At 38.6% G+C, this 20,084-nt stretch overlaps 1 protein-coding gene across 1 annotated transcript in view; it reads left to right on the top strand.

Moving 5' to 3' along the window:
* Positions 1-1,689: 1,689 nt before the first annotated feature.
* LOC117031779 (zinc finger protein 2 homolog) overlaps positions 1,690-20,084 on the top strand; it is a 29,371-nt gene continuing 10,976 nt past the window's right edge. Inside the window, 3 exon segments of the mRNA XM_033122477.1 lie at positions 1,690-1,848; positions 5,701-5,827; positions 18,291-18,383. Coding sequence (XP_032978368.1) covers positions 1,834-1,848; positions 5,701-5,827; positions 18,291-18,383 — 235 coding nt within the window. The 5' untranslated portion in view covers positions 1,690-1,833.

Here is a 20,084-nt window from a genome sequence, read left to right on the forward strand (position 1 = left end):
CGGCAGGAGGGGAAAGCGCGTTTATAATGAGACCGTGAGAGCCAGAAAGCGCGGGCGGTGAGTCTGCGTGAGAGACGAGCTCTGGGGCTAAAACTACCTGGTAAAGTCCAGCTCTGCCACCTGTAGGCAGGGCCGACAGAAGGAACCTGCCTCAGTCGGATTTCTGATGGGAAAATAATTGCGTTTTGAGAGAGAAGTTCTCGCTTACAAAGCAAATAGCCAAGTGAGTAAATGGCAACTGCCATTATATTCAGAAGGTACTTAGGTTTTTCTCTTCACTGGGTGGCTTTTGTAAACCTCACATCCAATATATGAGGTAGGCATGACCATCCGCATTAGGATAAAAGAAAGTAACCGAGGCTGAGGTTGGGGGAGCGTATTGCTCAGCTCACAAGCTCGGGAGGACGGAGCTCCGAATTAGGAGCAGATGTGCTTTAAATCTCAGGATATATCTAAATACCGACCTACCTAAAACCATCATTACACTTTTCACGACACTTAACAGAGTGACCTGTCCCTACATACGTGTGGGTAAAACTGGAAGTGAACGTGAATGGACTCCCAGCACTGTCAGATGCATTCCGGAATTCCTGGCGTCTCGTCAGAATCCTTAGGTCAGACAGAGGCTCCTAGCTCTTCCTGCACTGGCAGTTGTCTGTGTTTTAAGTCTGAAATTTTAGGCATCCCGAGAGTGTCAGGTTTGTGGCCCTAACGTGAATTTGTTTCCCAGAGCCAGGTCCCAGATTTTGGGAAACACTTATTTTAGAACAGAGCAGATCCTGTGATGTAGGAATCGGGAGGGCTCCAGGAACAGGAATGGTCCCTGGGAGAGAACAGCCCTGTTCTTACTCTCCTCACCAGAGCTTCAGAGCTGAGGCAAAAGAACGCAGGAAACAGCAGGGCCTAAATTTGCAGTCAGAAGTTCTTGATCCCTTTGGCCAGATTTGGAGATGTTGTCGTGCTGTAACCACCACACTGGTGTGACAGTGGAGGATTTGGGTCAGCTTTCAGATAGGGGTGAGCTGGGGTGGCTCAGGGGTACGCTGCCCAGGGAAGGTCATTTTGTGGGAGACCTTGTGAGGGTAAGGTCTGGGGTAAGGGGCAACGAGACACACGATGGAAATTCTGTCCCCAATGTTGCTCAGTGGCCCCCTGTATTTCACTCTTTACAACACTGTGCTGCTCTCACACGTGCCCATGTGACATTATTGAGTTGTCCTGACCTCAGAGAATCCCAAAACGATGGTTCATGAAGGGTTTCCATGCTGATGTCCTTTTGACTCGAGAAAGCTTTAAAGAAATTGGACCAGAGAGTTTCAGTGACTTATCAAGGGTCAGGCAGTTTGTGACAGAACCAGGAGGAAAACAGCTGCAGTGTACTTTCTCACAGGCAAGTCAGCAAAAATATCTTACAAAAAGAGCCATTTGAGAAAATATAATCCAGTTAACACTAAAATGAAATATTCTTGCCTTCAAACCCTCTATACTCCTTTTACTGGGCTTTCTGAGGATTTTGTCCTTGAAAACGTAAGCAGTGTTAATTGGAAAAGAGTTAAATGATGCAGCCTGAGTATTTTATGTAAATATTAGTGAAAGAGCAGTGCCTTATCCTGTATGTACTTTAATGTAACTAAGTTGTTTGTGTTAATCATTCAGAAAATCAACTACATTGTTTTTAACCAGAGAGAAGTTGAGTCAATGAAAAGCTGTACGGTTTAGTCCACGTGTCCACTTGCCGTCTCATGTGGACAGGTGGTGCCGCCCCTGCACGGTCCTTCCTTGGCCTCCCAGCCGAACCTCCCCAGTTCTCTACACTCTCCCCAGAGCAGCAGAATGAACACATCTCAGGTGAGCACTTTGTTCATTTCCCAGTTTGCATTGTGATGGATTTATGAGGTTCACAAGTGTCCATATATTTAATGCAAAAGAGAAGTAGAAATAAAGCCAGTCTTGAGAGAAAATACACAGTTTTAGCATTAGCTCTGATGTTTGTAGTAGGCTCTTGGTAGATAACTTTTGATTCGTATATTCCATGTAATTGCCGCTTTGTTAGATTTTAGTTTAGTCATGAATGTACTTTGAATTATATTAAATACTTTTCCCGTATCCATTAAAATAAAGATATAGCTTGTTTCTTTTAACGTATACATATTGTGAGTAGCAAAATGAATTTTCTAATATGAATTCATGGTTGATTTCCTGTATTCTCCCTACTTGCTGATGAGTAGGCTGGGATATTTCTGCTTGTACTTATATAAATGAATATCTGTATCACAGTTAAGTGAGCGTATCATTTCCTTTTCCTGTGTTTCCATCCAATTTTGGTGGTATACTTATATTAGCCTCATAAAAAGAATGTGACTCTCATCCTTTTCTTTTTTTTCCTTTGTGTAATATTTGTTTTCCCCTGTATTTTATTTCATACAAATTGCCTGTTGTTGTTGGGATTGTTGTGTGAAGATTTTGAGGACCAAATATTTTTGTTAAAGATCATAGGTCTCTCCTATGTTTTTCTCTCACCAAGTATTTTTCAAAGAGCAGAAGTGTTTAATCAAGCTTTCAAACTTTTAATCTTTTCCTTTTGTTAGTTATGCTTTTTCGGTCACATGTAAAAAATCTTCCTAAGCCAAGGTCACAATGATTTTTTGTCCTGTTTTTGTAAGTTTTATAATAGTTTGTGATCCTTAGCATTAACTTTTATGGTACAAGGTATAGATCAAGATTATTTACTTTTGCTTATGCATGTTTGATATTCCAACAAGATTTGTTGAAAAGAATATACCTTCTCCACGAAATTGTTTTGACACCTTTGTAGGGAATCATTTGATTTTATATTATTTGTGGTTCTGTTTCTCGAGTCATTAGTCTCTTCTGTTGATGTGTGGCAGTCCTTTTGCTAATACTATACTTCCTTGATTCCTGTTGCTTTCAAATAGGTCTTGAAATTGGTATTGTGACTTTCCCAAACTTGTGCTTTTTCATCATTGTATTGGATAGTGTAAATCCTTTACCTCTTCATGAAAGTTTTAGTATATACCTTTGTGGCTTCAAAATGTGCTCTAATTTTGTGTGTGTTTGCAGTGACTGTATACATCAATTTTAGACCTTCCTTTTATGTTCCAAAATCGTGCAACCAACACTCAGTGTATAGTTCCATCTGCATGTTTATAGATCTCTTAAGTGTAAATGGAGAACATCTGCCTCACTGTGACCCTCTGCCCATCCCCTTCCTTCAGTTCTTCTACGTCAGCTCATGGCTGAGTTAGAGAAACCCAGTTGTCGTCCCTCCTGTATGTCTCCTTCGCTATTCACACAGGATACGTTACTTCTGACATTTCAGGTCACCAAATGTGTGGGTGTTGTTCCCTCCACAAGTAAGTGTCTGCAACACCAGCCAGACTTCTTACAGTTTAATTCATCTGACACCATCTGCCTGGAGATAGCGTGAGATCGCACAGGTAAAGGGCTCAGTTCTACAGCACTGCTCCCACCCCACTGCAGGTACCGACTGCAGGTCCCAGTTGTCATCTGTGCTTCTGACCTTGGGCTATACATCTGAGGTTCCCAGGATCCCCACTTGGGTTGATTAATTTGCTAGAGCAGCTCACAGAACTGAGGGAAAGGCAATTATCGGTTTATTAAAGGACATGGTGTAGGATACAGGTGAACAGCCAGATGAAGAGATACATAGGGTGAGTGTCCTGAGCACAGCAGCTTTTGTCCCCATGGAGTTGGGGTGCATCCCTCTCCTTATACATTACTGTTATGTTCACCAACCCAACCTAGAGGCTCTCCAAATATGTACTTTTGGGGTTTTTATGGACTAGTCATCATATAGGCATGATCAATTCTTAACTTTATTTTGAGCCTCTCTCTCCCCTCTAGAGAAGTGGGAGGCAGGGCTGAAAATTCCAAGCTTCCGATTATGGCCTGGTCTCTCTGGTGACCAGTGCTTGTCCTGGAGCCCACCCACAGTCACCTCATTAAAACAAACGATACTCCAGGTGCTCTTATCACTTAGGCATTTACAGGGGTTTTAGGAGCTCTGTGCTGGGAACCAGGGGCGGAGACCCATATATGCAGATGAATGTCTGCTTCTTAAGGGGTTACGTCCTGATAAACCCATTGTAAGTTGAAAATACCGTAATTCAGAAATGGAGTTAGTACTGAAAAACCAAAAACAGTTCATCGATTTCTCTACCCCTCATTTTTCAGCTCTGGCAGTCACCCATCTGTTGTTGGTATGAACTTAGGTGTTTTTTTTTTGTTTGTTTCTTTGTAGTTTCCACCGATACAAGGTCTGACAGTTAAGTTAGCGAACTCATTCTATTAAAAGTGCTTCATACTTCATTGCTGAATACAGTAGTACCTCGGTTTTCGAACGTCACCGTTGACAAACATTTCGGTTTATGAACGCCGTAAATTTTATGGATCTATGGTATCATTAAACAGTAAAATTCATACTAAATTGCTGTCTTAGGGGTTGATTTTAAAAGTCTGCAACGGATTAATCCATTTTTTATTACTTTCTGTGGGGAAACCGTGCTGCGGTTTTCGAATGTTTCAGAACTCGAAAGGTCTTTCGGAATGAATTATGTTCGAAAACCCAGGTACCACTGTATCACTGCCTTTGAAGTACTCTCCTTCAGGAGCTATGCACCTATGCCAGTGCCTAGTCTACCCTTCGACTCTTTTTTTGGAATGGCCATCAGAGGTGTTTTCATACTACACTTGATGTCCTGAATGTCATCAAAATGTCTCCTTTCACTATTTCCTTTATGTTAGGGTAAAGAAAGAAGTCCTTGGGGGCCTGACCAGGTGAGTAGGGAGGGATTTCCAATACAATTATTTATTTACTGGCTAAAAACTCCCTCACAGGCAGTGCCCTGTGAGCTGGTACATTGTTGTGATGGAAGAGCCATGAATTGTTGGAAGAAGGGTCAGATGATGGACTGTTTTCACGCAGCCTTTTCAGCACTTCCAAATAGTAAACTTGGTTAAGTGTTTGTCCAGGTGGTTCAAATTCATAAGGCACAATCTCTCTGAGTTCAAAAAAGGGTAGCAACAGTGTTGCAACAATTCAGGAAATAATTGTCCATCTTTCTTTTAGAAAAAGATCATCTGGTATTTGTCTTTCTTAATTCACTTTGCGTAATGCCCTCGAGGTCCTCAAATTGGTCTCCTCCATTTTCCTAAATAAAACTTTTCTCCGCTCTTGCACAGCATTGTGTCTGATGGCCAAGTCTCATGATGCGTACGACCTCCAGGGCTTACCCGTATCTCTTCCAGTCTCTTCATTGGTTCCCTGTTGCCCCAGCAGAGAACTCCAAGAGGGTGTGTGTACCCTAGAGAGTGCTCAGGACAGTTCACTAGGGCACAGGAAAAGATGACAGGAAGCCTAGTTATAAAATTGTATCTAGAAGACAAGTCACTAAACTTTATCATTAGTATATTAACTGACAGTCTGTGGTATATAATTTAGAAATAATTGCAAATACATCCGGGCACGAGAATAGTATTTGTTTCAATTATGTGAGTACTCTCACAGTGTAAGACAATGATAGGCCATCATAGGCGTCCTTTATAAAATTTTCTTTTAAATTCTTAACAATAATTCTGATAGAAAATAGTTTGCTAAGGTATTTGCCATGTCACCTGTTTCTGAACCCTTGTGATTGAGTAAGAAATATGCTGTTACAGGCCCCAGTGTCCTTCAAGGACGTGACTGTGGAGTTCACCCAGAAGGAGTGGCAGCGCCTGGGCCCTGCTCAGCGGGCCCTCTACAGAGACGTGATGCTGGAGATCTACAGCCACCTCGTCTCCGTGGGTGAGCAGACCTGACCACCTGACTCCCTCTGGAATGCAATTCTGTTTTCCTTCTCTCCTTCATATTGAAATTACTTTTATTGGGATGTAATTAACAGAAATTGAATGTCAGTAATGTTTAGTGTATAATTTGCTGAGTTTGGAAATGTTTATAGGTGCTTACTACCACCAAAATAATGATATAAAATACTTTTGTAGCCCCAAAAACTTTCCTTGTAGCTCTTTGCAGTTATTTTTCTCTCCCCTCCCCGCTCGCTGTCAAGCACTGGTGTATTTTAGTCCCAATAGTTTTGCCTTCCTAGAATTTTATGTACATCGTACATTATTTACACATTTTTCTTTCTTCTTTTACTTTGTTCTTTCTTAAATTTTATTAAATTATTGATGTGACATTGGTTAATAAAGTGATATAGGTTTCAAGTGTACTGGTTCTGTGATGCATAATTGTATATTGGTTTGTGTGTTCACCCAAAGTCAATTCTTCTATCAGCAGATATTTGGCTCTTCATTCACACTTTTCCTTCTAGCCTTTTCCTCTGGTAAACACCATACTGTTATCTGTCAATGAGTTTTTGTCTGTTTGTCTTTGTTTTTTGTTTTCAGTTTCATATCCCACCTATGAGTGAAATCATATGGTTCTCGACTTTTTCCGTCTAACTTTTGTCGTGGCCATGTAATCTGTTGTATGTAGGTACTAGGTCTTCTTTATCCAGTCATCTATTGAAGGATGCTCTGTTTGTTTCAAGGTCTTGACCACTGTGAATAATGCTGCAGTAAACATAAGGGTACATACATCTTTATGGATAAATGTTTTCAGATTTTTTTGGGTAGACAATGATTTTGCTGGGTCACATGGTAATTGTATTCTTAAGTTTTTGTGCAACCTCCACACCGTTTCCATAGTGGCTGTTCCAATTTGCGTTCCCACCAGCAGTGTATGAGGGTTCCTTTTTGCCCCACAGCCTCCAGCACTTTCGATGATTTGTCTTGTTGATAATAACCATTCACACAGGTGTGAGATGCTGTCTCATTGTGGTTTTGATTTGCATTTCCCTGTGGCTAGTAAAGTTGAGCATCTTTTCCATGTATCTGGCGCCCGTTTATTTGTCTTCTTGGGATGATTGTCTGTTTCGGTCCTCTGCCCATTTTTTTTGGAGGGCGCAGTTCACAGTGACCCATGCGGGGATCGAACCAGCAACCTTGGTGTTATTAGCACCGTGCCCTAACTAATTGAGCTAACTGGCCATCCCATAATTGGATTGTTTGATTTTTGTCGTTGAGTACTGTGAGTTCCTCATATATTTTGTATTTGGCCCCTCTGTGGTAGGCGTTGTTTGCAAATATCTTGTCTGATTCGGTTGGTTTCCTCTTTGTTTTATTGATGTTTTTTTTTGCTATGCAAAAGCTTTTGAGTTTGATACAGCCCCATTCATTTATTTTTGTTTTTACTTCCCTTGCCTTTGAGATGAAACTCATAAAATGGTCTGTGAGACCAAGTTCCGGGAGTTTAATACCAATGGTTTGTTCCACGTATTTTATTTTTTCATGTCTTGTATTTAGGTCTTTGATCCATTTTGAGGGAGTTTTGGTGTACGGTGACAGATATAGCAATCTACTTTCCTTCTTTTGCATGTGGTTTTCCAATTTTCCCAGCACCAGTTTTTGAAGAGGCTTTCTTTGCTTAATGGTATGTTTTTGGCTCCTGTATTGAAAATTATTTGCCCGTATGTATGTGGGTTTATTTGTAGGCTCTGATTTCTGTTCCATTGGTCTGTGTGTCTTTTTCTGCCAATACCATGTGGTTTTGATTATTGTCTCTTTGTAGTAGAATTGAAAGTCAGGCCGTATGACCGTCCGGCTTTGTTTTTTTTTCAGGATTGCTTGGCTAATCAGGGTCTTTTGTGATTCCATACACATGTGATGATTTTTTTTCTTCTATTTCTTTGAAAAAAATGCCTTTGGGGTTTTGATGGAGATTGCATGAAGTCATCATATTGCTTTGGGTAATGTGGGCATTTTAACTATGTTGATCTTCCAATCCATGGAAGAAATTCTCTCCAATTCTTTGTCTCACTTAGCGTTTGAGATTCAGGCATGCTTTTGTGTATGTCACCATTCTTTTTATTTCTAGGTAGTAGTTCTTTGCATGTGTACACCGCAGTTTGTCATCTATATACCAGTTGATAGACATGTAGGGTTTTCCTTATTTGTGCTGTTAGGAATAGAGCTGCAGTATCCATATAAGTGCATGTTTTGTTCAGACATTTGTTTTCATTTCTCTTGTGTAAACATTCCGATGTGTGGTCTTATTGTTCTTATGGTCACTTTATAGGAACCTGCCCAATGTTTCCCAAGTCACTGTGCCGGTTTGCGTGCCCATTAGCAGTGTCTGACAGTTATGGTTGCTCTATATTCTCACCAACATGTGGGAATGGAGGGCATTATGGTTTTTTGTTTTTGTTTTTAATAAACAACACACGTAGATTTCTCACAGTTGTGGAGGCTGGAAGTCCAGGATCATGGAGTAGACTCCATGTCTGGTGGAGACCCACTTCTGGGTTGCAGGCTGCCAGCTTCTCACTGTGTGCTCACCTGGTGGCCATTACTTTGTTTTTGTTTGTTTTTTTTTTTTGCAGTCATAAACGAGATATTTAAAATAAGATGAGACCAGTTAAAATTGTGGGAGTAGAAATCATTTTTTGTTTTAGTCTATTCCTTTCTACATTTCCATATTTTTGAAGCCCAATAAATGTTTTTCAGTTTACCTGTGGCTTTTAACCAGTCAGTAGTGCTTTCATTTTGTTTCCTACAATTTTGTGCCGTACTGAATTTTCTGGATGTGCACAAAGAACTGGAATTTATATAATAGATAGCTGGCAAATACATTTTACATATCATATAACTGCATATTAAATAACTTTGTTCTTCGATAACTTTTTTCTTGGAGCGTGATTAAATGGTTGTTGTTGTTTTTTAAAGATTCTAGGAGATGTTTTTGTATCTTACTGGATTTTCATTTGTATTTTCTTCATGACTAAGGAAGTTGAACATCTTTTCAAGTACTTTGGCCATGCATGGATTTTGTTTCTTGAAGTCTGTTCAAATATTTAGCCCATTTTTTAAGACTGTTTCTTTTAAAGAGTTACATTGAATTGACAGAGTTCTTTATGTAATCTTTATGCAAGACCACGATTAGATGAATATTTTGCTAAGTTTTCTGCCTATCTGTTGCTTTTTCTTCTTAACAGTGTCTTGGAACAGCAGAATTTTTTGTTTATTAAGATATCGTTTGTTTTTTTCATGTTTTTTTTTCATGTTTTTTTCATCGTTTGTTATATTTCATGGTTTTTGTGTCTTTTAAATATTTTTTTGCCTAATCGAAGGTCACTAAAATTTCCTCCCTTGTTTTCTTGAAGATATTTTATAATTTTACATTTAGGACTTTGATTCACTGCCAGTGAATTTTTTTACGTTTTTTACGTGCTGTGAAATAAGAGTTGTGGTTCATTTTTTGTATATCTGTGTCTAGTTATAGTCACACCATTTGCTGGAAGGATTATTAGTTTTGCATTGAATTGGCTTTGGTTCTTTGTCAAAAACAAATTGACCATATATCTGTAGTTCTATATCTGAACTTTATTCTTTTTAATGGTTCTGTGAGTCTGAAACGCACCGTGTTGATTATGTAGCTTTCTGGAAAGTTAGCAAATAAGGAGGATTTAGTCCTCCAAATATGTTTTTAATTTGAAAATTATTTTGATTATACATTCTTTGCCATTTCCATATAATTTTTAGAATTTCGAATCAATTTCTTCAAGACTTTTGCTTGGAATTCTGGTTGATATAGTCTTGAGTCTACAGAATGGTCCAGAAGGATTTACGTATTAATAATATGGATCTTCTTTTTGTTTGCAATGAGTTTTAGTTCTGCGTATATTTTACACATATTTTGTTAAATATATTTTATGAAGTTGATGATAGCATAAATGGCTTCTAATTTACAACTACAAATTCCAATTGTTTGTTAGAAATGTATAGAAATCCAGTTGATTTATTTATATTCGTTGTGTCTTGTAACTTTATTATTCTTATTGTAGCAGATGTTTTGGAGCTTCTCAAGTATGTTTTATATGAACAATTATGTTATCTGAATAAAGATATATTACTTCTTCAGTTTTAAACTCTATGGCTTTTATTTATTTATTTATTTTGTTTCAGCACTGTCTAGCGCCACCAATGTAACATTGAATACAAGTGGTGACAGAATATACTCATGTGTTGTTTCTAATCTTAGAGGTAAAACATTCATTCTTCACCATGACTTAATTAGCTAAATCGATTGTTAGTTTCTAAAACTGACCTTTATCCGTTTCGGGAAATTCTCTAATCTGTTGAAAGTTTTTTCTTTTTCATTGAGATTTTATTAGGGAAGGGGAAGAGGACTTTATTGGGGAACAGTGTGTATTTCCAGGACTTTTTTCCAAGTGAATTGTTCTCCTTTCAATCTTAGTTGTGGAGGGTGCTGTTCAGCTTCAAGTTGTTGTCCTTTCAGTGTTAGTTGTGGAGGGCGCAGCTCACCTCCAGGTCCAGTTGCCGTTGCTAGTTGCAGGGGGCGCAGCCCTCTGTCCATTGCGGGAGTCGAACCAGCAACCTTGTGGTTGAGAGGATGCGCTCCAACCAACTGAGCCATCGGGAGCTCAGCGCAGCTCAGCTCAAGGTGCCGTGTTCAATCTTAGTTGCAGGGGGCGGAGCCCACCATCTCCTGAGGGAGTCGAGAAATTGACCTGGCAACCTTGTGGTTGAGAGCCCACTGGCCCATGTGGGAATCGAACCGGCAGCCTTCAGAGTTAGGAGCATGGAGCTTAACCGCCTGAGCCACCGGGCGGGCCCCTAAAGGGTAATTTTAGATGTAACGACTCAAGACTTGAAGTCATGGTAATACTTATAAATTGAGTTCACCGGTTTGTACTATTTTCTAGAAGAGATTGAATAGAACTGGTATTGTTTCTTAAATATGATGTTGAATATACGATTTTTATAAGTTTTCTTCATCAAGAGGAGGAAATTCTCTGTCCCAGTTAAATTAGAGAATTTTATCATAAATGGGCTTTAATTTCCCTCTTTTTCTTTATTGGGCTTCATTTTATTCTTTTTCTAATTTCTTGAGATAGAAGCTCGATTATTGACTTGAGAATTTTCCTGTTTTCTAATGTAAGCATTTAGTGGTATCAGTTTTTATCTCAGCACTGTTTTAGCTGCCTCCCACACATTTTGATATGTCTTATTTTCATTTCATTTTGTTCAGTGTATTTTTTTTAGTTTCTCTTGAGACTTCTTCTTTGAAAGATTTAGAAATGTGGTGTTTAACTTCCAAATCTTGGCGATTTTTATAAAACTTTCTGTAGCCGATTTTTAGTTTGTTTTCATTGTGGTCAGAGAATACACTATAGTTCATTGTTATTAAACTTCTTTTTTGTTGTGGTTTTTTTTTAATGTCCCAGGTTAATGGCTATCTAGGTACATGTTCTATAGAGTTTTGCAAAGTATGTGTATTCTGCTGTTACTGCGTGGACTTTTCTATACATGTCTATGAGAGCATGTTGGTTGATGGTTTTTTTTAAGTTGTGTATCTGCTTATTTTCTACCTAGTTCTATCAGTAGCTGGAAGGGGATGTTGAAGGATCTGATTAGAATTATGGATTTATCGACTTCTCTTTTTAATTCTCTTAGTGCTTGCTTCATGTATTTTTAATCTCTTGCTATATACATGTTTCATATTGACGTCATTTTGGTGGATTGTTCCTTTAATCATTCTGTACTGTCCTTCTCTTTCTCTCTTAATATTCTTTTCTGTTCAGTTTCCTTTATGTGATAGAAATATAGACCCTCAGCTTTTTTTTTTTTCCTAAATGTATGCACGGTATATCTTTTTCTGGTGTGTTATGTTTAAACTTGCCTACATCATTACTTTGAAGTGAGTTTCTTGTAGACAGTATATAGTCAGATTCTTTGTAAATCCATCTGATTGTGTTTTACAAGTTGTCTTTAGATCGTTTGCATTTGATGTAATTATAGATATGTTAGGGCTTAAGTCTGCTGTTTATTGTTTTCTTCTATTTCTTTATTTTTTCCTTCTGGTGGGCTACCTCAGAATTTTATAGAATTCCATTTTGATTTGCCCATAGTGTCTTTGAGGTTTTTGTATAGTTCTTTTTAGTGCTTTCTCTAGGAATTCCATTTTTTATAACTTATCAACCGGCTGTTAATGTTCATATTTTATTAGTTTGAGTGACGTGTACCTCCTTTTACCTTCCCTAATTTATAATGTAACTTTGTCAAACGTTATTCTCTCCACATACTCTTAACTATATCAGACAGTTATAATGCTGCTTCCACCATGAAAGAGTTTAGAAAACGTAAGAGAAGGAATACCTGTTGCATATACCGTAGTCCTCCCTCATCCACGGTTTTGCTTTCCGTGGTTTTAGTTACCTGCGGTCAACCGAGGTCGGCAAAGACTCAATGGAAAATTCCAGAAATAAACAATACGTTTTAACTTGTGCATTATTCTGAGTAAGTAGTGTGATGAAATCTTGGCTGTTCTGTGTGGGACGTAAGTCATTCCTTTGTGCAGTGTCTCCACACTGTGTATGCTACTGTCACTTAGTAGCCATCTCGGTTAGGAGATGGACTGTCAGGGTGCTGCAGTGTTTGTGTTCGAGTCATCCTTGTTTCACTTCATGATGACCTAACGCACAAGAGTAGTGGCTGGAAATTCGGATATGCCAAAGAGACTAATATTAAAAAAAAAAAATAGTACCAAGTTTCTTTTGCGCCTCAACAACATATTCTTAACTAACATCTGCTGAGATATACTGATTGGCAAATTGGCAAACATCTTGGCCTTAGTCCATACTGGGGCTCAAATGACAGTTAACATGGGTATTCCTGTGACTTTTAACAGAATGCTTTCTGTTAGGGCAGGTGTTGTATAGAGGACGAATAGTTATGCTTCACCTGAACCATCGGAATTATTGCCTTAACCAACCTCACCGTGGTGGCACAGCACCCATTGTAGTGCATCATTGGACCTAGTGACCCAAGTAACATTATCTAATTACATGTCTGACACTTACGCTTCGTTAGCTTGACAAATGAAACTCAGTGACCGCCCCCCTCAGTTATGCCATTGCACCCAGTCTTTCCAGGCGAGATCTTAACCACATCCAACTTTCCTCAGGAGCACAGATAGGATTATTACATTGATGACATGCTCCTCTGAGGAGATGCATTTGACACAGTCATTCCGGACATACAGATACTCATAAAAGAGCTCACAAAACATAATGGGCCATTGTTCCATCCTTAGTACAAAGCCGCACCTCCTCAGTTAAATTCCTGAGGAATATTTCGTCAGTTGAGGGACTTATGTATTCCTGGACATTCATGAAATAGCTCTTAGCATTCTGCATATCCTCAACGTTACCAATACCTGTACTTTTTTTATTCCCTTTGGTTTTTGGTGACAGCATGTTTCTTTTAACAAATTTTATTATTAGTCACTTACCGTCCACTTTGAATGGTGTTTCCTACAACCAAACGCTCTAGAGTCTGCCTAAATTGTTATATAGGAGGCACTTCTGTCCCTGAGAGACTCTTGCTATAGAGGCTTCAGCAACCTCTTCTCATGCCTCTTGGACTTTCTGGACCACCCATGCTTCCCATAAAATGCCCATGAGCCTCTGGTGCAGGAAAGTGCCCCCGTTATCATGTGACATGCCATTAGAGCAGCATTGTGGACTGCACACTTCCTTTTCCTGGAAATAGATACTCACATGTCCTGAGTCTGTGACTCTCAGTACCCAACTGCACAGTGTGCCTTGTGTCCTAGAAGCAGTGTCCCTCAACCTCGGGATGGCCAGTGAGATTTCCTGGCTAAAGCAGAAGTGGTATTTACAAGACAGATACACACAGGAGTTCTCTGGCACATCCCACATGCAGCAGGAGGTGGCCTGGCCTGCCCAGTGCTTAGTCCCTTGGTAGATGGCACAGTGCTGGAGACGTCATCCTTATTCCAGACCCCTTGACTCCCTAGGGAACCTCTTGGGATCAACTGAACAAACAGCAGAAGGAGTTCCCTCATTTTGCGAATGGCATTGCCACTGTGACTCATAACGGATCTCCCTGGAGAGCTGCTGCCTTTTCCTCCTTCACCTGGGATTTCTGTGATAAAGACGGGACCCAAGATAGTACAATTGGCCAAAGTTCAAGCACTCATCTTGGTATTGGAGGATGCACTAGCCAATATTGGTCCCATCTGCACCGTTTTACAGACATTTCATCCATTGCCAATGAACTGACTGGGTGGTTCAACCAATGACAATGACAATTTCCTCTCCATTTAGTCCCCTTTTGGGGAAAGACTCTGGGCATCTTGCTTCCCCGATAACCAAACATATAAATCACGGTTACACATGAGTCTGGCCATACTAAAGCCATGATACAAGGCGTCGTTAAGACACTCCTTTGAAGTGCTTGATGTCATCCATGATGACCAAAGGACTTAATGTCACTTCTCAAAATACACAGTACTGGGCTCTTGAACAAAAATCTTTTACTTTCTTTACACCCTCATGCTGCAGTCCTCGTAGAGTGCCACATTAGCTAATGAGTTCAAATCCAATTAAGGGCAACATGGCACCTCTCGGTCATCAAACATCAGATGTGAATTGTAATGGAGTCTGACTCCATTATCGATGTTTGACTTCTAACAGCCCTTCTTCGAATTCTTGCTACGTAAGATATTTTCATTTGTGAATCAATCTTCTCCCTTTTCCTTCTTTCCTTCCTTCCTTATTTCCTTCCTTCCTTCCTTCCTTTTTCCCGCCCTCTCTCCCTCCCTTCCTATCTGGATAACTTTTCTTTTTGTGGCACAATTGACCCAGCTAGAACCTCCGGTACAATAGTGAATAGAGGTGTTCAGCATGAACATCCTGTCTTCTAATATTAGTGGGGAAACTCCAGGTTCTGATCATGAACTGTGATGCTATCTGTGGGGTTTTCTTAGATACTCGTTATCAGATGGAAGAAGTTCCATTGTGTTCCTAGTTTGTTCAGCATTTTTATCATGAAAGAGTGTTGAGTTTTGTCATAATGCTTTTTCTGTCTGTGAAGATGATCGTGTGGTTTGTAATCTATTGATATGGTGAATTACATTGCTGGATTTTTGGATGTTACACCAACCTTGCATACTTGGGATAAATCCCACTTGGTCATGGTGTGTAATACATTGAATATGTTTCTAGATTTAGTTTGCTAGTATTTTGATGGGGATTTTTGCATCTGTATTCATAAGAGGTATCGATGGTCTGTAGTTTTTTTGTGATGTCTTTATCTGGTTTTGGTATCAAGGTAATGGTGGCCTCATTCTATGAGATAGGAAGTATGCCCTTTTCTGTCATTTGGAAGAGTTTGTAAATGATTGGTATTATTGTTTCTTAAATGTTTGGTAGAATTCAGCTGTAAATCGTATGGCCATAGGCTTTTCTTTGTGGGTAGTGTTTTGGTTACTGATTCAATCTCTTGTGATAACTCTATTCAGAGTTTCTATTTCTTCTTGACTTAGTTTCTATAGATTGTGTCTTTCCAGGAATTTGTCCCTTTTATTATCTAATATATTGCTGTACAATAGTTCATAATATTCCTTTATACTCAGTTTTTATTTCTTTATAGTCAATAGCAATGTCATCTCCTTCATTACTGATTTTAATAATTTGCGTTGTTCTTTATTCTCTGGTTAATCTAGGTAAGGATTTGTCAGTTTTGCTGATCTTTTCAGAGAACCAACTGTAGTTACTTTGATTTTGTATCCTTTCTTTCATGAATTTCTAATCCAGTCGTTATTATTTGTTTCCTTTGCTTGCTTTAGGTTTAGTTTGCGCTTGTTTTTCCTTTGCATGAAGATGTAAGGGTCAGGTTGTTGATTTGAGATCTTCTTTCTTAATACACTTGACCCTTGAACCACATGAGTTTGAACTGCATGGGTCCACTTCTACACATATGTTTTTTCAATAAATATACAGTTGGCCCTGCACATCCCTGGGTTTTGCATTTACAGATTCAACCAACTGTAGATTGAAAACAGTATTTTGAGTCTGTGGTTAGCAGTCCATGGATGCGGAGGGCAGACAGTATGCATTGTTTTATGTTATTTTATGTAAGGGACTTGAGCAGCCGTACATGTTAATCTCCATGGGATGGGATCGTCCTGGAGCCAAACCCCATGTATATAAGTTATGACTGAGTTTTTCGGGAGTCAGAATTTATATGTGGATTTTCACCTGCTCACGGGGCGTCACCTCAACACCTGCATTGTTCAAGAGTCAACTATAAAGTTGTTTATAGCCATAAATTTCCCTCTAAAAACTGATTTTGCTTCATACTACAAGGTTTGGTATGTTGTGCCTTCTCTTTCTGTCATCAGAAAGTATTTTCAATTTTCTTTGTAATTTCCTCTTCGATGCATTAGTTATTTAGGAGACTGATGTTTAATTTTTACGTATTCGTGTATTGCCCGAATTTCTTTCTATTACTGATTTCTGATTTCATTCCATTGGGCCAGAAAAGATGCTTTGTATTATTTGTATAGTTTTAAATTTATTGAAGTTTGTTTTGTGCCTAATACATAGCACATGATGGAGACTGTTTTATCTGCAGTTTAGAAAAATTTGAATTGTGCTCCTGTTAATGTGAGGTGTGTTGTATATATATGTCTGTTAGGTTTAGTTCGCTGATAGTTCTGTTCAAATCCTGTATTTCAGTACCTAGCTTCTCTCTCCATATTGAGTGTGGCAGTGAAGTGTCCAACTGTTACTGTTTAATAGTTTATTTTTCCTTTCACTTGCCAGTTTTAACTTTATGTATTCTGGGGCTCAATTGTTGGATGTGTATATGTTTATAATTGTTACAATATCTTCATGATGGATTTACCGTTTTGTCGTTATAAATATTAATATCTTTTTATCTCTAATAACATTTTTTACAGTGTATTCTGTTTCATATTACTATAGCTTTCCTATGGGTGCTGTTTGCATGGAATATCTCTTGCCACCCTCTTACTTTCAACATCTTTGTAGTCTTTGAATTTAATGTGTATGTCCTTAGACCGCGTATAGTTGAATACAGTTGGAACTTGTTTTCTTTCTTTTTTTTTTTTCGTAATCAATCTGACAGTCTCTGCGTTTTGTCTGGATTGGTTCAGTTTGCTCACATGTAATGCTGTTTCTTATACGGTTGGATATTTGTACGCCATTTTGTGTTTTGTTTTCTACATGTGTCATGTGTTTTTCTCATCTATTTCTCTGCAATTTTGTAGTATAAATATTTTTTCATGTAACATTTTAGTTTATTTAATGATTTTATTCACAACATTTTTTAGAGTTCATTTGATTAGTTATTCCTTTAGTGTTTACCATATACACCTGCATTTACCAGATCTACATCAAGTTATCTCAACTTAATTTTAGAGATGTATAGACAGGTTCCTCCTATGAAGTTAATTGTTCCTACGCCCTTTTTTGTGGTATTGTTAGGGGTTATTTTTTGTTACGTATGTTAATATGCTGTTAATTTTTGTTTCTCTTCATTTTTTATTGTGCATTTGAGTTACCATTTGGTATTATTTCCTTATTCTAGTATAGCTTGACTCCTTCCTACCCCTTTTATGGTTTTCTTGGAAAGATAAAGACGTGTGTGTGTTAGAAACCCAACATTGCACACAAGTACTCATTGTAGACAATTACTTTTTAAATCAGTCAAGACAACTTTCTTTATTGTATCTTGTCATGCGAGTCTACTAGCAGCAACATCTCTCAATTTTTGTTCATCTGGAAATATTTTCACTTGGCCTTTATCTTTAAAAGGTCATTTTCCTGGATTCTTTGCCGATAGTCCTTTTCTTTGAGTAGTTAAGAGTATATCATCACCCCACTACCTTCTGCCCTGTATGGTTTCTGATGACGAATCTTACTGAGGAGTCTTTGCCTCTCTACCCTGGAAACAGAAACTTCCCACTTCTCTGTGTGCCTTGGTGATTTTTCATTCTACTTTCTTGTGGTAAATCCGCACCCCTAGGTAGTTTCCTCACATGTGACCACAAATGAGTATCCAATCAAAGATTGAAAGGACCCTTTTGTAGATCTCCATAGCTCTGTCTCTCTCTCTCTCTCACTGTAGCTACTAAACATGAACCTTTATTAGAATTTAATGTTATTTAGGCTTGTGATTTAGGGGTTTAAGGAGATGTCCTTTGAGCAGCTGAAAATATTTGTGTTTTATACCTCCCCTTAGAAGCAGTCAAGTGAATATTGTTTCTGTGTCACTCTTAAAGCTGCATCTTCCTAAACATTTAGAATCATCCATATCCCATGAAGTGAAACCATCTCCTAATTATTTCCCATTTACAGGGTATTGTTCTATAAAACCAGAAGTGATCTTCCAGTTGGAACAAGAAGATCCATTGTTAGTGGAGGACAAATTTCTAAATGGGAGTTATCCAGGTGAGTTTTAGAATACCGGTAGAAGGTATCCCTGGAAAACTAAATCCAAATTGGGATCGGTTCAACATTGGGCAGCTTTGGAAGTTTATATACACGTAGATCCAATAAAATGTGGGTATGGAGGATATAAATTTAAAGGATACAACGTTACCTGTTTTCATCTTTTGCATTAGGCAACAGTGTATCATTTATACCTCACAAACCAAATAATCAGGTTTTATTTAACTAGTGTAAAGTTAAGTATAGAGGAAGATTATAATGGCAACTGAAATGGAAGTTTAAAGCATGGCAAAAGAGAGAGAAGAGATACAACAAGGTCTTACAGTTAATTTCATGAACTTGCCACCATGTGCTTACATTGGCAGCACTGTACAAACAGCTCACTAAGGTTTCATAATGTTGGTATATCAGTGTCTCACAACTGTGTTCGTGTCGACGTGTGGTGGTGTCTTGCTGAGTGTCGTATGTTGTTGTTCCGTGTTTTTGTGTGCTGTCACGAGAACGTGTGAGCTAGAATTAGAGCAATGAACAAACACTGAATTTCTTGTTAAACTTGGCAAGAGGGGAAGTGAAATCAGAGACATGTTAGTCCAAGTTTATGAGGATAATACCATGAAGAAAACAGCAGCAGCGTACAAATGGATTCAACGTTTTTCTGACAGGAGAGAACGCGTCCCTGATGAAGAGAAGTCAGGTTGGCCAGTCACAAGCAGAACTGATAAAAACATTGCAAAAATTTGTCGAATTGTGCGTCAAAATCGTTGGCTTACTGGGAGTAGCATGTCAGACCAAGCAAACATCGATAGAGAAACAGTCAAGAAAAACTGAACTGAAAATCTTGGCATGAGAAAGGTGTGTGCAGAAATGGTCCTGAATGATCTCTTGCATCGCGGCAGTGCACAAGCTGACACTGCACTGTCTTTGAGGGAGTTTTTAGCCAATTAACAAATAAGGGTATCGGAACACCCTTTCTATTCACCTTATCTGTACCCTGGTGACTTCTTTTTTTGCCTGAAGATAAAGGAAATATTGAAAGGAAGACATTTTGATGTCTTGACATTCAAGACATCAAGGGTAATATGACAGCTTTGATGGCCATTACAGAAAAAGAGTTCCAAAATTGCTTTGATGGGTAGACTAGGCTCTGGCGTTGGTGCATAGCTTCCCGAGGGGAGTACTTTGAAGGTCACTAGTGATATTCAGCGATGAGGTATGTAGCACTTTTTTAGGATGAGTTCACGAACTTAATTGTCTGACCTTGCATATACACCACTCGGATTTCAAACAAGATACAGTGGATGACAACTGTGATTCTAGGTCAAGAGTTGGTAAGTTATGTTATTTGAGCTAAATACAGCTAGCGATTTGTTGTTACAAATAACAAGTTTTTTGAGTACATTGTTTGCGTATCGGTTATAGCTGGTTTTGTGGTACAACAAAATGGCTGAATAGTTGTGATTGATATGATATGGCCTACAATGACTAAAATATTCACCATCGTGCCCTGTACATAAATGTTGGTTGACCCTGCTCTAGATATTAATAGCATATTTTATGACATGCTAATATACATTGATATGTGTTTTTTAAGCTCTGTACTCTGAAAATATAGTATAAGCTTTCTCTGAAGAGTCAGTGCAGTAACAAAACATAGTTTTATTTTGGGTTAGAAGAAAACATTAAGCTCGTAAAGCAACATAA

Source organism: Rhinolophus ferrumequinum, chromosome 12 (genome assembly GCF_004115265.2).
Source record: "Rhinolophus ferrumequinum isolate MPI-CBG mRhiFer1 chromosome 12, mRhiFer1_v1.p, whole genome shotgun sequence".
Taxonomy (NCBI): domain Eukaryota; kingdom Metazoa; phylum Chordata; class Mammalia; order Chiroptera; family Rhinolophidae; genus Rhinolophus; species Rhinolophus ferrumequinum.